This window comes from Delphinus delphis, chromosome 2, assembly GCF_949987515.2.
Source record: "Delphinus delphis chromosome 2, mDelDel1.2, whole genome shotgun sequence".
Lineage (NCBI taxonomy): Eukaryota > Metazoa > Chordata > Mammalia > Artiodactyla > Delphinidae > Delphinus > Delphinus delphis.
The window spans coordinates 98,225,259-98,245,437 of record NC_082684.1 but is presented as its reverse complement, the minus strand read 5'-3'; the positions used below and the strand labels follow the sequence as shown (position 1 = coordinate 98,245,437).

General features: G+C 45.3%; 1 protein-coding gene across 1 annotated transcript in view; it reads right to left on the bottom strand.

Moving 5' to 3' along the window:
* LARP4B (La ribonucleoprotein 4B) overlaps positions 1-20,179 on the bottom strand; it is an 86,783-nt gene that overhangs the window by 2,013 nt on the left and 64,591 nt on the right. The window contains exons 7-18 of the mRNA XM_060005259.1: positions 19,993-20,129; positions 17,205-17,308; positions 15,739-15,849; positions 14,489-14,542; positions 14,197-14,406; positions 10,231-10,337; positions 9,430-9,681; positions 7,992-8,037; positions 5,262-5,426; positions 2,826-2,944; positions 2,614-2,722; positions 1,255-1,514 (exon numbers count right to left, since the gene is read on the bottom strand). Coding sequence (XP_059861242.1) covers positions 1,255-1,514; positions 2,614-2,722; positions 2,826-2,944; positions 5,262-5,426; positions 7,992-8,037; positions 9,430-9,681; positions 10,231-10,337; positions 14,197-14,406; positions 14,489-14,542; positions 15,739-15,849; positions 17,205-17,308; positions 19,993-20,129 — 1,674 coding nt within the window. The remainder of the gene's footprint in view (positions 1-1,254; positions 1,515-2,613; positions 2,723-2,825; positions 2,945-5,261; positions 5,427-7,991; positions 8,038-9,429; positions 9,682-10,230; positions 10,338-14,196; positions 14,407-14,488; positions 14,543-15,738; positions 15,850-17,204; positions 17,309-19,992; positions 20,130-20,179) is intronic.

The window sequence follows — 20,179 nt, the reverse complement described above, 5'->3', positions numbered from 1 at the left end:
ATAAAATTCAAGTCTTTAAATATTGGATGGAAATAATCTCTTTTTTAAAAAGAAAAAACCTTAGTCTTGTTAAATAACATTTTGTGGAATAAACTGTATGGTTACATTTAGCAGGAAATATTCTTATTTTAATGTCTGCTGCTTAGAATACTTAAAGAAAAAATTTAGGCATTTTAAAACAAAATAATTTATGTTTATTATCAACTGCTAGCTTTAGTGCATGCGTGTTCTTGGAGAGCAGCACTTAAGAGAAGGGATCACAGACCCTGTCTTGGAGGTAAAGAGAGAGGAACTTGGATCCTCCAACACCAGAGGGCACCACAAACACCTTCTCCCACGATCTGTGTGCCGTGTGCAGAGGTTCGGAAAGGCACCCCAGGAGGGGTAAGGTGGGGCAGACTGGGGCAGACGAGGGAGCCGGGCTCCATGTCCTCCCCGCCTGCTCTCGGGAGCAAAACATCAGGGTACAATTTCGTGGTAACATGACAGTGGGCAACAAAGTTTATGTTCCATTTAAGTTCTATTCACAATGTGCTTTGAGTTTATCTTACATAACAGCCACTTGAGACTGGAGTGAGGAGCTGGTTACTTGCTGGCAGGACATCAGGACTCTCGGTGCTCTGCAGGGTTACTCTGCCCAGTGGACCAAAAATGGGCTCTACTTAAAAAATGCTAGAACCACTTGTTAGGCTTCTGAATGAAAGGACAACTCCCAGGCCAGCGTGTGGCGCCATTGGACCCCGTCCCTTCCCCAGGATACACTCACAGCATCGCCTCATGCCCTCAATTCCACGGTCCTCAGCCTCACCCGGCAGTCTGGACATCTCAGAGATACACACTTGCTAACCAGTTATTTTAAAAAATGAAGTAGCATAGTTCCGCTTAATTTAGAAAAACTCACTATATATATATATAGCTTGCATTCATAGCCACATGGAGGCTTAATAAAAAATATCAATTTGTTAGGATAAATGCATTTTCTATCCTGAAAAAAATCAGACTTATGCATCACCTCCAGTTAAGCACCAACCTAAAATAAGGTTTATATTAATTAAATCCTGAAAAATAGATTTTTTTCAAGAGGGGGGAAATCCGACTCATAGAAGAAAAATAACTTGCAGGCACCTTGTAGGCCTCATCTACACTGCAAGCTCCTAACCAGCGGCTCACTCACATCCCGAGCAGGACAGTGCTTAGTTGTGGCGACCTCAGCTCCTTGAAGCCCTCCCAGACCTCGGCGCTCACTGAGGGGACCTGGGTGGGGGGCTCTGTTCTCTGTGCAGACGCCGCCCCGAGGCTGGGGGAGAGGGCCGGCGGCCTGGCGGTCTCCTCTGGTCTTTGGGTGGTCCTGGGCTGGACTTGGGGGCAGAGGGCTCTCTCTCGGCGAGCTTCTTTTCTTCCTTCCCACAACCAACAGTGTTTGGCTTTTGTTCTTTCTGGGGCTGCAACGGGGAAGATGGTGGCTCTCTATTCGTCCTCTGACAAATCTCTGCGTAGCTGGGTTTTCGCAATTCCTGGGAAACAGACACAGCTCTGGGATTATATGACAACATGCGAAAATAAGGTTCACTTGAGGGAGATGTAAAAAAAGGTTTCAACTGTAACCACATTCAAAATTATTTTAAATAAAGAATTCCTACATTTTAGCAACTGAGGTTCCCCTGCAGCACAACTTTCCCTCCAAGATACTCTAGAAATATATTGTAAAAATGGTTAAAACTAGAAAAGGCATGGAGATGAAAAGTGCCGACTGAACTCTTTCCAGCCTCTGGCCTGTAATCACTTCTGAGCCACATACGAGCCTGAAAGGCGGCAGACAGCAGACACCCTAGAAAAACACAGAAGCAGCATCTGCTCTCCCTGCCAGACAATCTGCCTCGGCACAGAGCAGGTCTCCTGGACCCAGGAAGAGGTCCGGCTGTCACTTATGGGTGACCTTCAACAGCTGTCTCTGCAAAGCATTTGTACACACTGCAAACTACAGAGGGCTGGAGGTGTGGTTGCAGGAAAGTCAGAGGTAACAACAACAAAAAAGTAGGGTTTTCAGGTAAGTGGAAGCATGAAGGCTAAATGACAGATGAGAACATTTAGAAGTCTGTCACCTCCATCAACCATTTGTAACTTAAAAATAATTAAAAAAAAATAATTTTAACCTATAAAAAAGTTTTCTTTAAAGATTCAACCTAGCAGACAATAAAGGGTTTAACTCCCAAATCTAAACGATAAAGGCCCACCCAAGATCAAACTAGGGACAACACAAATCAGAATTTAAAAAGATGGACTGAGCACCCAGGGGAGGAGAGAGGAAGAGGAGCTGGCGGTAGGCCTGTGTGGACCCGGGCGGGGTGGGAGGTGGGCGTCCCTCTGATCCGCCCTTGGACCACCCTAAGTCCTAGGGGCATAGGAACTGGAAGCTGTGGCTCCTCAGGCGACAGCCTCACTCTACTGACCCTGAACAAGATGACCCACGGCTGCAGGGACAACGAACAGCCAGATCGGTTAGTTACAATCATTAGCAAATGCCCAGGGTACCCTGCACAGAAAGCGAGCTCAGTGTGCACATAGGCGGCCACCGCTCCAGGGAGCCCCTCCACATCCTTGCCCCCGACATACCGAGACAGCGCCGTCCACCTGCACCGATTTACTTGCAGTCGTGCTCAGGGTAGGAGGAGGTCTGTCCACACTTGGGGTTTCCTTCTGCTTCTCCACCACCTTGGGATCCCTGGAAAGACGCCACCAGGCAGACACGTGAACATCCGGGCCCCACGGGCAGCCCCACAGTGAGCACAGCACGGGGCACGGGCATCAGGTGCAGGTGGACTTACTCGGGCGGGTGGGCAGGGGAGGGGGCACGCTCACAGGCTGTGGACACGGCACAGGGCACTGAGGGCTCTCGGGGGGGCACCGCGGGGAGAGTGTTCGTGCTTGCGTCTGCGTTCAGGCTCTGAAACCATCAAAAACAGTTTATCACTGCACAGAAGCACGTCCGTCAGATCTTTCTCAATGATCTTAAACACACAACAATGGTACCGGCTTTGCCGTCCTCCCGGGAGCACGGGTGGGCCAGCCCGGAGTACAACTGGACACACTGTGGCCAGGAAGCAGCCCCCGGTCTCCCCTTCCTCTTGGCAGACGTCTCACCGATCTGAGGCCTCCCTCTGTGCATGAGCACGATTGCCTGCAAGCCTGCTTTCCCACCTGAACAGGTACTGAAACCTCCACCCATCTGACACCCCAGTGCCCAGCACCGCCTGGAACGTGATCTGTGAATGTAGAGTCCCCAGCACAATCCAGTACGGCTCACCCGTTTTTACAGGGAAAACCAACAAGGTTACAGCTCCATCCCAATAAACCTGAGTGCCTTGAGGGGTGCAGGTGCTGACATCAGTTCCCACCTGAAAGCAGTGTGTTAACTCTCCTGATTTAACAGGGAACGAAACTGAGGCTTAGTCTGTTTAAGGCAAACACCTGGAGAATGCCAGCCCCATGAGCAGTAACCACTCACACATGTAGCCTTCTGTTAATTAACAAAAAAAAGGCAGCAGAGCAAATAAAGAACTGGAAGGGAGACTAACTGCAAACAAGTGTTTTCTCAAAATCTCACTTTTCAAAGCAGATAAGAAGTTCAGAAGTGAGAGGTTCTGGAGGGAGTGAGATGGAGGGAATAGCACTGCCCCCCACCATGGGGCGAGGGTGGTGGTGATGGAGACATGGGGCCCCTGAGAACCACCACCTCTCACGATTTTGTGCTCAAGGCTGGTGGAAACACAGGCATGGAAAACGCCTCCTTCTTGTAAAAGCTCCCTCACGTCCAGAGCACGCCCGAGACCGCCCCCCTCCCGTCGGAGGCCTCCCAGGGCCCCGCAGAGCCGCCAAGCACTTCACCAAGAAGCAGGGACACAGTCTCTTCCACCTAGAATTGGGCTCAGGCTTCTTAAAAGTAGCAATTCTCGGGCTTCCCTGGTGGCGCAGTGGTTGAGAGTCCGGCTGCCGATGCAGGGGACACGGGTTCGTGCCCCAGTCCGGGAAGCTCCCACATGCCGCGGAGCGCCTGGGCCCGTGTGAGCCACGGCCGCTGAGCCTGCGCGTCTGGAGCCTGTGCTCCTCAACGGGAGAGGCCACAACGGTGAGAGGCCCGCATACCGCAAAAAAAAAAAAAAAAAAAAAAGAGGAGCAATTCTCTCTTCAAAATAAATTTTACACAAACTCACAATGTAAAAACAGTAAAAATTAAAAAAAAAACCAACAACAAAATACTGTTTTTGAAATGGGGTGGAGGCCTGCTTGTTCTCTTCCCCTGCCCATCCCCAAGGGGAGTAAGGTCAGGGTGAAGCCAGGACTCAGGGTCTCTAACATCATTCCATGGGGCACTGATAACTCAGAATTTAAGACTGACAATAACGCACAAGACATGTCACATTTAATAAGTGCTTCTCTCTCCAAAATACAGGGTCTTGGAATCCTCTCAACCTTGAAGGCTAAAAATGGGAGCAGTAACCACACACTAGTATGAAGACAACTAAAGACCTGGCTTTATAAATCCCACCATGACCCCGCCTGGTACTGAGAGGCGACCCCACCCCTGTGGGGGCTCTGCAGGTGTAGACGGTCTGGACACGGTCTGCAGGGCAGTGCCTTCCCCAACCCAGAGGCCAGGGGTTCTGACTCCTTAGGTCTTCGGGCAGTACAGGGTGCTGGTGGGTGGGTTCCCACTGGAGAAAGACATGGTGGGTGGCTGTGGTGGAGCGCCAGGCTGAGAACTCAGCAGGCGCTGGATGAGGCATTCTGGCCACCTCTGCCCGGATCTGCTTGTCGACTGCAGCAGGGCCACGGGGAGCCCCCGGGCTCTTGCAGCACTTGCTGATTCCCGGGATGTAATCGCTGCAGAGGCATGAATACCACAGAGCTCGCCGACAGCCACCCGTATTACAGTAAAGTTGCCCTGGGCTTCTGGTTATTCATGTAGATTATTAAAAACGTGTTACTTCTGGTATAATTCAGATTTTTCTTTTTTATTCTGCTGACTTGTAAAATAAAAGCAAATCGTGAATAGCAAGAATAAAAATGCAACCTGAGTTTCTGGGTGAGTGAGTGTCTGTACAGTACACCAGTGCAGGGCTCCACCTCTGACCCTACCGCTCAAAACCTATGTGGCCTCTGCAATCACTTATCCTCATAAACCTCTTCCGCATGTGAAAAAAGCACACATGTAAAGAGCGGGACGCCAGCGGTGAGTGAGCATCAGGCTTGGGATAGCTTACCCTTTCTTTGGACGATCCTGTGAGCAAGCCAGACAGCCTGTTCTCAAACAAGTCCTCCGTCTTCAAATGCCCCGCCGCCCCAGGCAGTGGGGGGAAGCTGGAGAGGCCTAATTCAAAGCTCGGGGAGGGCGGCCTGGGCGGTGTTGGAGACTGAGTCTGACTCCTCTGAAAGAGAAGAACACCGTGGAGTCGCCCTGGGGCGGCTGGGTAGGAGGGGCTCAGAAATACCGCAGGTGAGCGATGCAAACACTCGTTCCCTAGTCTTCGAAGGTCCACACCTGTCTGGAGAAACGGATGGCCAATCCAACCCCGCCGACTTGGTCACCTATCAAAGGTCATCTGTCAGGCAACTTCGACCATGAGAGCAGAGCTGAAAAGACGAAACCTCAGGGCTGCTCCCGGCCACGGTCAAACACGCCGGTAAGAGCTGTGTGTGTACGACACCCAGACCCCCGGCAGCCGACAGAGACCAGTGGGGCACAGCAAAGTGACAGATGCACAAGAGCCTAAGTCTCGACATTAAACTTATTCACCTCCAGACAAGTTTTGTGTTATCGCAGCAGAGTCTGTGATCTAAGTCATAAAAGAGAAAGTAAAAGAAAACAAAAGCCACTCTCTCAACTCTGTACAACTTATGTAAAAAATTTCACAAAGATTTCCATTAAAAAAAGTTTAACAAAAAAGGGAGGGGGCTTCAGTTACCTGAAAATTAACTTACTAAAACACCTTATATTTTTAGATCAGTATGTAAAAGCACGGTATTTAATATGAGACTGTTATCACATTCCCTGACTTCAAGAAAGTAAGTGAACTCAGCAAAATAATACCCAAGTAAAACTTATAAGCCAAAGAGAAAGGCAGGAGTCTCAGAAGAAAGGCAGTGATATACTTTTATTGAAACACTCTTAGTCAACCTGCTAGGTAGGAGTCATTCTGTAACATCCAGTTCCTTGGCTGAAACAGACAAGGAACAGAACGGGGAAATGAGTTTGTATTAGGTAGAACACAGGCATTTTTAGTTGAATGGTGGGCTACTTGGACTGGAAGCAATGCTCTCGTGGGGCTCACTTAACTTGAAAGGCCAAGATTTCCCAGAAACTTATACCAACTGGAAGATTATCCCTACACAAGTAAAATCTACAGAAGATCTGTTACAGCTCAAGTGAGAGCAGGTTAAGGATGAAATCGGATCCACGCTGAGCACAGCCCACCTCTCCTTTGGGCCTCCTGCTGCATGTCTCCTCCTTGGCGTAGGTGTCTGAGGGCTGCCTACCTTGCTCGCGTGTGTGCCCTCTGAACCAGGCTGCACGGGTAACCGTGTGGCTACAGCGTGCCCTGTAGTTCAGCATGCTCTAGGTTATGCTCATCTCAAAGCAATTTTTAGAGGCTTTATTTTAAACATCTGCATGTTTCTGAGGTGAACCCAGCTTTTCAGAAGATGAGCGTTTCTAGGAAGAAAGACCTGAGAAAAAATTGACTAAGTATCAACTTTCAGGAAGAAAAGAGGCAATGTTTAACGTTTTTAGGGTCTGAATGGCTTAAGGCAAGGCATGAATGTCAACCCCTGGTCCCGAGGGCGTGGCCAGGCCACCTGCTCACACATCTGCAACCTGCCCCCAAGCTTCTCAGGTGTTCAGAACACCCAGTGCAGCAATGGGCTCACTGTCGAGTACACACACCTGAGCCACATGTGTGGGCATCTGAGTGGTTCCAGGTATGAACACGCAGATCAGGAACACAAAACAGAATGAAATGGAAATGGCAATAGAAAAACATTTCACCTTTGCAGGTAATGCAGTGACCAGGGGCAATGATTCCTGCAGGGTAACTAGTACCTGAAGAGATAGTCAGATGCCTGTCTTATTAGTCCAAATGTAACAGGAATTCATGCATTCCAACTGGAACCAACCGATATAAACTGCCTTACCACAGGGTCACCAAAAACTAGACTGAACTGACCAACATGGTAAAATTAGGGTGTTCATTTACTACCAATTTGCACTTTCTAAGTTCTAGGCAAATACAGTAATGAGAATGTACACACTCAATGGCTTGGGGTCCAGACCAAGAACTGTCTCAAGGCCTTTTCCAGGCCCTGAATGTGGAGCTCTACGAGAGCCCACGTCTACATGCACACCGCCCACGCTCTCCCCTGCAGAGCACCACCCAGAGGGGGAGCTGGTCAATCACCCTAAGCAGACACAACCACGTCTCCTGTACTTACCACTCACATAAACCCATCACTTATTTTGGGTTTGTCCTGACCCTAAGTTACATGCAGCAAAAATCAACAATGCTTTCTACACAGTGGATACAGAGTAAAATATTTTGAATGAAAAATACTGATGAGCTAATTCCTACGTGAGAGAAGTTTATTCTGCTTGCCCAAACTCGTGATTCCGGTGATTTCAAAGTACACTACCTGGTCACCCACACAGAAAGCACTCATCTGGACAAGTGTAAACAGACCACATATGTGCATGATGCACTCCTGGGTGCACCTATGTGCCGCATAGGACACGCAGGTGCCAGCAGTTCCTCAGGAAACCAGCCACCACCACCTCCTCTTCAGAGCATCAAAAAAAGGTCTATTATCACCTAGCGGACACCACATTACGAGAAAATCTCTTTTGAAAAGCTCTTTCTCACATCTTAATTAAATCTCAGGTTTGTTTAGTGTAAGCTAGGTTTAAGCATCTTGTGAAAGTGGCACAGGCCTGATGTACTCACTGTGAACTTCTCCTCCCGTTTCTTCCGGTAACCAAAGGAATTTTTCCTAGAGGAGAGGAAAGCAGAAGACTGTTAACTTTTCCCATTTGAAACAATTTCACTGAGCACAGTATGTGCAGACACATTCAGTCTTCATGACTTTGTAATCTTTTATAGATGACTTTTGATTTTAAAATCCCAACCTTAAGAAGTGTAAGCAAAACAAAAAAAAATTTATAGTAAAGAAGTAAAATTGAGGTCTAGATAGGTAAATAAAAGAAAATATTTATTGAAGGAATTTTCCCATTTAGAATTTTTGTTATGATATGAACATCTGAATATCCATTCAGTTGGAGTGGCAAGATATGTAAAGTGTGACACTGAGCTATAAAGGTGAATTGTTAAAAAATGGTAATGACAATCTATCCAATTTATCATCAAAAGGAAAAGCTCCCAAGTAGCCTAGTCCACTCCTGCACCCCTGGCCCTCACTCCAGTGAACCACATGGGGTTTCTGAGCTCCAAGCACTTCCTCTCCCCATCTGCCAGCCTTCCACTCCACAGTTCCTGAGGCACATTTCCAACATCCAGAGTCTGACCCGCCAGCATTGGCGCCGTTCTCTGCACAGCAGCTTAAACCACAGCAACAACCCCACCTACTGAGTGGATGTCACGGCAGGCCCAAAGGCACCAAGACACTTCACTGCCTGGACGGGCTTCCGTGGCCTAACAGTTCACACATTAATTCCCATTTATAATTTCATTTTTATTTATTTACCCTTTGTCATTTCAGCTGAATGCAAAGACTCCCTAAGGGCCCATATTATGTAAGTTGAAAAGGAATTTAGAAATAATCTTGACCAATTCCACCCCTGATGGGCCCAGCAAGGCCTGACTGCGAAGACGGAGCTGCCTGGGGTCCCTCCCGCTCCCACAGCACCGGAAGCACACACCCCCCGCCAGAAGGAGCTCCTGGAGGCAGACCACGTCCTCCGTACATAATACTCAGAAAAGTAGTCTTTACTTACAGGTTTCAAAGTGGGTTTACAACAGGAAAAGCTTATGGAGGCTGAGCCCACGCTAGATACGCTAGATGTGTGCTGGAGCGCACGTCCTTCCTGACATGCCGCGGGGGGGGGGGGGGGGGGGGGGGGCGGGGGCGGGCTGTCCGTTCAGCTCTCCACACATAATGACTGTGACCCAAGGCAGCCTGGCCCACCCTCAGTTCCCACTGAACAGTGTCCTGTTACCACAAAGATGGAACTGGTCAAGTCTCTGCTCTAAAAGTAACACCCCTGAGTAATTATATAAAACCTTGGATGGTTACAGCCTTCCATTTGATTTTCTGTGATGGACTTGAAAATAATGATTATAAAACACATCTGAATTAATGCAATCTGACACTACGAATAGTTTCTAAGTACACAGTACCTGTCCAAATGAAATTGTGAACACTCACCTCCCTCTACCTAAGCCTGGAGAGGACTCGAGGCTGCTCTGTTCCACCCGCCCGGGCCCCGCGTCTCTCTTGGCGTAGACTGGAGGGTTCTGTAGCCGAGCTCGAGGCTGACCCGTCTGCCTCGTTTGTGGGCTCCGCACACCGTTCATCAACCGGTCCGCAGTGAAGTTAAATATCGAAGGACTTTCTAACAGCCCGGGCCCTCTCTCTGCACTGGGAATGGCATGGCGCAGATGAGATTTACTAGGATTCCTGTAAATAAAATGTTTGTATACGCTCAGTTCTAAAATGATCATGGCATTATGAAAAAAGCGTGCTAATGCAGAAATGGCTAAGCTAAAATGTGCTTTCTTTTTAGGAAAAATATTAAAAATGTTACTTAGTTAGTTCATAATATGTCTGATAATGCAAATCTAAATGCAGTATGGACGTTCTGCTGGGCTGTAGCCCAGGTCTAAATTAAAAGCAGGCGCATGCAGATGCAAGCTGTCCCAGAAGCCTTTGTCTCACGAGTCTACCCTCTACGTAGGCGCTGCAACACGCATTTCAGGGTTTAATGCTCACAGAATGGAATTCCACGCCTTGAGTCGTTTTACTCCTGGTGGACATTACTGGTGGTCAAATCTACCATTAGCCAGCACAGAACAGCCTCTTCACTTAGTGTGACTCACCCAAATGGTGAGAATGACGGAGGTTTAACACATTTGCTTTTGCTTTGCTTTGAAAATATACAATGTGGCAGTGACCTCTTGTTACAAACCCTGGGGAAATAGCAGCCTTTCAACCCCTCACGGGACTTGCCTGCTCCTTGGAGGGTATTGTCTGAGTGAAGTCAGAGGAGATGCTGCAGGTTTGAAGGTTGGAGACGTGAACCCATTTATAAATCCAGTATTTGGAAATGGCGTTACCTAGATTCATTAAAAACAAACAGACTTCAGGCTGGTTAACACTGGTCGCTGACGTTCCATGTCATACTTGGAGTGCTCGCCGTGGAGAAGAGCACTGGGTAGGACTACTGCTAATGGCCAAGACTTCTTGATCCAGGCTGGGGCCAAGACCTCACAACAGCCCCACGAGGAAGCCGCCTCACACGTGTGGAGGGAAGCGTCTGCCCCCACCCCGCCTCGCCCGGTGCTGAGCACAGGCTGAGCACGTGATCCCACACTCTCAGCCCGGTGCCCGGACTGACACCCACGATGTGCTGACATCAAGTCAACAACTCTTCATTCCTGATGACTTTAATAAAATCCATCAAAGCTCTCAATCTTGGGGGCATTTAGGGATCTATTTCACAATCACTGCCTTTGAGAATGCCCTTTTAGCCTCACCTGCATGCAAGTCTTGCTGAGTATCACGATATTTTCAGGTCATTAACAATTATGTCCCAAGTCACAATTTATGGCGATATACTTCATAAACATATACTGACATATATGTCAGAAGAAAATTAAACGGGGTCACAGTGCCCTTAAAAGATACAATCCTAAACATAATCTTAAAACATTAAAAAAATTAAGTACAGAATTTTAAATATCAGCCAACTACTAAAAAATCTAGTCACAACAAAAATAAGATAGAACTTAGTGTTGAAATAGTTTTTAAAAATCATGAAAAGAGCGATCACTCCTGTTTTCTGGATTCTGAACATGTGGTTTCACACAATTTCTGTATAAACAACATTCCCTGATGGATTGAAAGGCATTTAACTCCTTGGTGCCATCCAGTTCCGACCTCACGTTTTCACTAAATTGAGAGATACAAATAGGCCACTCCTTGTTTGGGGAAAAGGAAAAGACAAAAAGCCGGCAATTCCTCTTAACTAGAGCTAACCAAAAGCTGTAATAGGATGATTAAAAACAGCTTAAGACCAAAACAAATCATTCCAAATTTTGAAAAAGAAAATGAAAGCAATAAAAGGGAAATGCTGAGGGAGAAAGATGCAGTTAAAACTGTGTTAGGGGACTTCCCTGGTGGTGCAGTCGTTAAGAATCCACCTGCCAATGCAGGGGACAAAGGTTTGAGCCCTGGTCCAGGAAAATCTCACATGCCACAGAGCAACTAAGCCTGCGTACCACAACTACTGAGTCTGTGCTCCAGAGCCCACAAGCCACAACCACTGAGCCTGCGTGGCACAATTACTGAAGCTTGCACGCCTAGAGCCTGTGCTCCGCAACAAGAGAAGCCACCACAATGAGAAGCCTGAGCACTGCAACGAAGAGTAGCTCCCGCTCGCTGCAACTAGAGAAAGCCCGAGCACAGCAACGAAGACCCAATGCAGCCAAAAATTGATAAATAAATACGTAAATAAATAAATTTATTTTTAAAAAAACCGTGTTAGGGACTTCCCTGGTGGCACAGCGCTTAAGAATCTGCCTGCCAATGCAGGGGACACGGGTTTGATCCCTGGTCCGGGAAGATCCCACATGCCGCGGAGTAACTAAGCCCGTGAGCCGCAACTACTGAAGCCCATGCACCTAGAGCCTGTGCTCAGTAACAAGAGAAGCCACCAGAATGAGAAGCCTGCACACAGCAATGAAGAGTAGCCCCTGCTCGCCACAACTAGGGAAAGCCCGCGTGCAGCAATGAAGACCCAACGCAGCCAAAAATAAATTAAAAAGCAACAAGAAAAAACCTCCAAAAAACTGTGTTAAGATCTCCAAAGCTCTTCTGAGGAACTACCATATACTCAGAAATACATCTATCACACCAGAACCAGAGTTTGAAGATTGTAAATCATGATAAGAACAATTGAGACGAATCATTTCATACCTGTAATTTTACATATAAAACCCTGGTATTTAAGTAATTTTTCTCAAGAGTTTAAAAATAAATTGGTTGCTAACGCAGTAATTTAACACAACTTGCTGAGAATTAACAGGCCTCATCTTGTCACTTCTGCTCAAAATGACGCAGTCTGTTTTACAACGGGCCTCACGTGGCCCAGCCAGATCAAAGGAACCAGCTGCACGGCCAGACTACCACCCAGGAAGCGAGGGCCCCCACTTGGGACAGGGACAAATACGATTAAGAGAGATTAGAAAAACAAGCACAGCAGTGAGACTCCTTTGGAGGAATCATTCAACCAAGAATTGACGGATGCTATTCCCCTTGAAGATTTCCTTGCTCACGACACATTAACTGCATGGCTCTCGGTACACTTCCACGGAACGCGATGAGGATTTCAAAACAGCAGTGTGTTTTCTTACCATAAGGATTCACTCAACAGAGACGGAGCGCTACCTTGTGTGCTCACTGCTCTCGTCCCACGCTGGCCCTGGGCTCCTGAGGGCTGTCCCTCATCCCCATCCATCCTCCCGGCCCTCATGCCTCAGGACACACTCAAGGCCTGGACAGTCTGGCCCTGACAGACCTTACCAACCTCCCCTCCCAGTCACTGCTTCAGCCTCTGCTTTAGCTCAGAAATACTCAGAGATTCACACAACTGTCGCCTGTCCGACATGTGCCTTTCCTGGACACGCATCTTGACATTCTGTGCAAAACAGGCACCAGGTACCCAGGTGCACCAATGCTCCCTCCCCCATGCCTGCCCTCTCACCATCAGTGGTCCCGACTATCCCCAGACTTGGCCACAGCCATACCTTCAGGGTTACTCAGTTCCTGCTCTTTGACCACAACTCTCCCCATGGCCCACCCTCCGCAGAGCAGCCCTGATTCTCACATCCCGCTCCATCAGACTCCTGCAATCGCCAGACATGGCCCGCCAATCACGCTAACATCTAGAGCAGCACAGCTGGAGAAAAGTGATGGATCCATTACACATCTATCGAGTCTAACCACAGGCCTTAAACAGGCCAAAATCTGTAAAAATTAATCACTCCAGCCAGCTGTAGGGCTGGTGTGAGAAATAAAGCTTATAAGGCAGTACAGGCAGACCTCAGAGATACCATGGGTTCAGTTCCAGCAATAAAGCAAATGTCACAATAAAGCAAGTCACACAAATTTTTTGGTTTCCCAGTGAGCATGAAAATTATGTTTACACTATCCTATTGTCTAAGTGTACAAAAGTATTATACCTTACAAAAACAATGTACACACCTTAATGAAAAAATACTTTATTGCTAAAAACTGCTAATCATCCTCTGAGCCTTCAGTGAGTCTAAGATCACTGATGACAGATTACCATGACAAATATAATTATAATGAAAAAGTTTGAAATACTGTGAGAATTACCAAATGTGACACAGAGGCACAAAGTGAGCACTGTTGGAAAAATGGCACCAAAAGACTTGCTCAATGCAGGGTTGCCAGAACCTGCAATTTGTAAAAAAAAGAAAACCAAAAAAACGGAGTACCTGCAAAGCGCAATAAAACGAGGCCTATCTATATGTCTTCCACTTGTCCTGGATTGTTAGAAGCCTATTAAACACCCTTTTCTCCTTCAAACCATGTCCCGTTGGGTTCCCCTCTGTGCTCAGAAGGACCCCGGCTAGCCTACAACTCGTAATCACATTTTGTGTTTTTCTAGGGATTACACAGCTTAGGAAAGGAAATGCTAGACAGGAGGGGAGGCAAACCAGGCAAAGGATCGGGATCTCATTATTGGAAAGGTTTTTAAAAATTTACACAGTTCCATATTTATCTCTCAATTAAACTGAAAATCCACCAGAGAACTTGAAGGCCTGTTTTACTATGGCAAACGGCATCCGTACTGGTTTCCCCGGTTAGAGGAAGATCTTATTCTCTAAAGCACCCAGTGTCTGCCACAGGGTTGTCTGCCATAGAAGCTCCAGTGAAGCCAGGACTCACCAAGGGCGGATCAAGATAGCTATGTGTCGCTGACCATGTCTGGGGGGCGATCAGGCTGTAGAGAGGAAACTGCTGCTGGGGGCTGTAGACTGGAGGTAAGTAAAACGATGCGGTGTAGCGCTGCTGTGTGTAGAGGCTCATGTCCAGAGGTCTAAAGCCATTCTTTGGCAAAAATGTGTTTATAGCTATTGCCTTCGCTTTTATCCGTGCCTGTTTGAAAACATGTAAGTTTCTCTTAGAACACTTAAGGACACTGGTTTGCAGATAAAGTATAACCAATGATCTTGCTTACCTTAATTGGTTTTCCTTGAAAAGTTTTGACTTCTTCTCGCAGATATTTGTAAGCCTGAAGACAAAATCATTCATAACACCATTGTGTTAATTTTATAAATAAGATGAACCTATAATTAATTCAGCACCTCAAATAAGCAATTATATAGTTAAAATATGGTGGATAGGACCTAGCACAGTGATTCTTAACCTTTTTGGGTCACAGATTCCTTAAAAGATCCTGATAAGAGCTATGGAGCCCCTATCCAAAATTCTCATTAATGTAATACTGTAAATTGACTATACGTCAATAAAAAAGAAAAAAAGGAAAAAAGTTCTTATGAACAGTATTTGTATACAATTTTGTAAGTGTTAATAGAAACCATAAAAGCATCTCACAGATCATAGGCTAAGAATCCTTACCTGGGAAAACAATGGATACCAAGGTCCTAGTAATAACCCCAATATGAACTTGGAATTACAGTTTAGGAAATGAAAGGATTACGATCGCAATATTCAAAAGTCATTATTTGTGAAGCTCCTGATTCTGCTCCAAATTCTCCTACATAACTCCGAAGGCTCTGACCCATGTGACTCAGCCTCAGGCCATATTCCCCACGCAGGTAAGGGGGGCTTGCACCTGCCCCACAGACCTGCCTTTTCTCACCTCCCATCACCTTGCTCCTCCTAGTCCTTCTTTCCCTTCCATCCAGTTAAGACCCATCTTTCAGATTCTTGTTTCTCTCTTCTGAACCCACAGCAGCCTCAAATGTGTTAACGCCTCACACTCTACTGCCATTCCTTTACGCAGGCTAGAGTTTCCCCTGAATATGATGCTTCCTTCAAGGGCAGGGAGCCGTCTGAGCTCCATGCCTCTCACAGAGCTTCTCAATGCCTTTTCAAGCACCTTGTAATACAAGGCTGCCCAGGGAAAGTTAGAATTAGGTTCAAACTTCCCAAACACTTTTCCAAATATTAAAACCTTTATCTGTACAGAGATAAGAAAAGAACTAGTTTTCCTAGGCTGCCTGTCTTACATGTCCTTAGAAAATAACGTCTATGCTTTTCACATCGCTACAAAACTGTCTACACATACACCTTTTTAGGTTTCTTCAACCTGATTTCCCTGCACCTTATGTTCACACTCAACACCACATGTGATCGTAATCTCCGTGCCCACGTTTAGTCCCACTATGTACTGACTGCTAAGTACTGGTAAACTCTGTCCTTTGTGGCAGAACAGGGTGGGGGGTAAGGGGAGGAAGAGCTTACCTGTTGTGCATCTGCTTCTGTTTCAAATGTAATAAACCAATTATCATTATAGGCAAATTCACAGTTTATAAATCTCGGTAAGTTATCTCCTTTAAATAGTGCTTCTACTTCCTACAGGAAACAGAGAGGTTAGGAATTAATTCTCAACTACGCCACTGTTTGTCCTCACCAAAGAAACACGGTGCCCACTCTTAAGGACAGATGCCTAGAAGACAACCCCAGCACACCGAAGTCCAGGGCCCTCTCTCAAGGTGGCTGAGGAGTTCAGTGTGGCTTCCAGAATTAGGATCTCATTGTCACAGGAAATAAAATTCACAACCCTCCTGATCCCTAAGAGACCCGAAACTAAATTAATAGGAAAATATTTTATTTTACCAGTAGCCAATAACTACACAATTTGGAGCCAGAGAAAGGTAATTTAAGAAATCTAAAAATTAGCTGGCCTTTTGCTTCCAGCCAAGATGGACTACATTTACCCTCCCATATGAAATAATTACAAACAAAAGACAAAATATATGAAATAGCATTTTTCAGACAGTGGACCTCGGGCCATGCAGGACAGCAATCCCTGAGAGGGACAGGTACAGACAGGTCCTCGAGTGCCTGACTCACATATGGGGCTTCCAGGCCGTGGTGCCAGGAGGGTGGGCACAGGCCCAGCCCAAAGCTGCAGAAATAGCAACCTGAAGTGATGAGAGGTTTCCCCTAGAGCTCTCTGGGATCGAGGAGTATCTCCACCAGCCTGAGTGGAAAACAATCCTAACTCAGGACATCAGGCGGAGCTCTCAGGAAGCACTGCCCCAGGGGGAGGCCAGTCTGCTTCCACCAGTTCCAAGTCACTTAACTGAGCCTCGTAACAGAGCTCAAGAACATGTACAGAAAGGAGTACAAAAACACTCTGTACCCAATAAAATAAAATCCAAAATGCCTGGCTGGCATCCATTCAAAATTTGCAAGGCACACAAAGAAATAGAAAAATATGACTTATAATGAAAAAATCAACCAGTCAAATTAAACCCAGAAATGCACCGATACTGGCACGTCGGCTCAAATCAAGCACAGGCCACACTGGTGTTCATTGCATCCTTCTCATCGTGAAAATTTGTTTTGGAAAGTGATTTAACATAAAAATATGTTCTCTGTCTCAACTTGTTGGTTTACTATTCTTATTTTTAAATGAATAAATATTTAAACCTTTTCTCTTTCTAACTTCGAAATACTGAAGTTACCATGAACTCTCACTACTTTTTTCAGCGTGAAATGTGTAATGGAGTCCTGAGACCAAAAAGTTTGAGAACCACTCTTACAAATGAATCACACTGTAACTATCAGAGTGTGTAAAATCTTGGGAAAAAAGTGTTACTGTACGTATTTCTGCTTTAAAATACATCTTCCAAAAACCACAGAAACAAACAAAAAACCCACCCAAAAAAGTCCAAGTTTCCTTCAGAGGAGAAATGACTTACTTCTACAGGGGTGGATTCAGGTATTTCACGTAATATTACTATGCAACGATTCTGATTTGGCCTTACTTTTTCTCCCTTCTCATCCACTTGGACTAAAGGTAAAGCTGTAAAGAGAAGAGAAATGGATGATACACAAATATTAAAACAAAGCAACCATTTGCACTACATCAGGACCTAACGTAGATACTCTAGCGGGACGTGTTAGACTACATCGCCAGACGCGTTAAAGAAAGCCGTATACAACGGGAAAACTATCAAAAGTCTTGATAGCTTAACACAAGCTATCAAAAGGTTTTAGACCAATCTTGCACATTACAATTAGGGGCTCTGGGGAGCCCTGTGGGAGCTGTAACAGAGGTAACGCTATGACACAGGTTCTCCATAGCTCAAACAACTCCAAGTCGGTCACAATGCAGGGCTAGAGACTTTCTCTTTCTACAAGTCCCCAAAACAAGACACTTTCCTGTCTCCTTACGACTTAATTTTGAACTCACAGAAGTTGTCAAGCACCCTTCACTCAGCCTTCCCTAACGATGGATCTTACATGACCACAATCCACCACTGAAACAAGGGTCAACGCTGCCAGCACGGGGACAGGCCCAATTCAGGTTTCACCAGCTTTTGCCTTATCTCCTTTTGTTAGGTTTTGTTTTTTGGTGTCACTCTATGAAATTCTATCACATGCAGACTCAGGTCATAGCACACCAGGATCAAAATCAGGGCTCAGAGCTGTGTACCACCACGAAGACATATATTACCAACATCAGAAATGGAAACATCCCTTAGTACCAAAGCTAACTTTTGGGAAGTAGGATCCATGAGAGAAAAGAAAACTCAAGGCCCATGTGGTTTCTGGAGAATCCTACCAAATGTCAAGAAAAAAAATAACAATTCTGTAGTACAAACTCTTCTGAACTTAAGAAAGTACTTTCCAATTCAACCTATGAAGCCAGCAGTTCTTTGATACCCAAACTAAACAAAGGCATTACAAAACAAGAAAACTATAGACCAATATCTCCCATGAACAATAAAAATTCTTACCAAATTTTGCCAAATTGAATCTAACAATATATAAAGATGGGAATACAAAATGAATGACAAGTGGATTTTTCTCAGTAATGCAAGGTTGGTTTACCAAAAGAAATAAGCAATATAATTCACCATATTAATGGACTAAAAAACAAAAAAAAACCCCACACAACTATCTCATAGATGCAGAAGCATTTGACAAAATCCAACATTCATTTCTGATAAAAATTCTCAGATAACTAGGAATAGAAGGGAAACCTCCTCACCTACAAAAAAAACCAACGTCTAGCATCTTTCTTACTAGAAGATGGGCCAAGGCAAGGATGCTGACTCTCCCCACTTCTATTCAACACAGCACTGGAGGCTTAAGCCAGGGCAATAACACAAGAAATAGAAATTACATACACCCAGACTGGGTGTAAGAAGGTAACCTTTTCATTCACTTTCATTCAAGCTGAGCTCTATGTAGAAAATCTGATACAATTTCCATAAAAAACTAGGATTGTGAGTTTCAAAAGGTTTAAGTATACAAGATTAATATTCAAAAATAAATTTTATTCCTACATACTAGCACTGAACACCTAGAAATTGAAATAAAAATATTTATGCCCAAATATGAAATACTTAGTTATAAATCTGGTAAGATATGAAATACCTGCACTATGAAAACTGCAAAACATTGCCAAGAGAAAAATTTTTAAGATTTTTCTAAATGAATGGAGAGATATCCTATGTTCATGAATTAGAAAACCCAATACTGTTAAAATGTCAATACTCCCCAAACTGATTTATAGATTTAATGTAATCCCAGTAAAAATACCAATAGGACCTTCTGAAAGAACAAAATGTCGATTCTAAAATTCACAAGGAAATGCCAAGCATTTGGAAGAGCCAAAACAAAGCTGGAGATTTTGCAACTACTCTAAGATGTACTATAAAAGCCAGTACCATCCAGACACTGCAGCAATGGCATCAAAACAGACAAAATAGATTGAGCACAGACATACGGCCCAGAGAGAAACCCACACATACAGGGATACATGATTCTCACGATGGCACAAAGGCAGTACAGTGGAGAAGTAGAGTGTTCTCAACAAATGGGCTGGAAGAGCAGCACATTCACATGCAAGGGGGTAGAGAGCTCATACCACATACAAAAATCAACTGACAACAGTTCACAGACCTAAAAATGTAAACCCTAAAACTAAAACTTCTAGGAGAAAATCCTTGTGACCCTGAATTAAGCAAAGATTTCTTAGGCACAATACCAAAAGCAAGATCCATAAAAGAAAAAAATTAATAAATTGGACTATATAAAAAAACTGAAAACTCTGCTTTTCAAAAGACATTATTAGAACAAAAAGAGAAGCCACAGACTGGGAGAATGTATTTGCAAATCACATCTCCAATAAGGACAAATACAGATATGTGCATCTCAAATTGCACACAAATACACACTCCTTAAATCTCACCTGTAATAAAACTAATTAAAAAAAAGTGGTGGGGGTGGGGCATCTGCACAGACAGCTCAGAAAGGCAGCACATGAAAAGACTGCCCAGTGTCATCAGGCAGTAAAGAAACAGAAATTAAAACTACAATGAGATACCACCGCCCACCTGCTAGAAAACCTACAGTGGCCCATCTGTGACGCCAGGCCTGGGTACCTTAGCACGAATGGCTGTGAATCTAAGCATCACACTGGCAAGAAAAATGCTGTCAAGACCACGTACGATGCAGCCTGGGCTGCAGTCTACTTACATCTCAGCACTTCGACAATCAGGTCTATGTCGGTGCTGAGCTTCTTGATGTGGTCCAGGTTAGCTACCGTGGTGATTGGCACGTACTGATCACTGTCCATCTGCGATATAAGGTACATGTCACTAGCAAGGTTCTCCCTGGAGAAAGAAGACAATCTGTCTTAATTCACAACTTCTTTAAAAGGAAC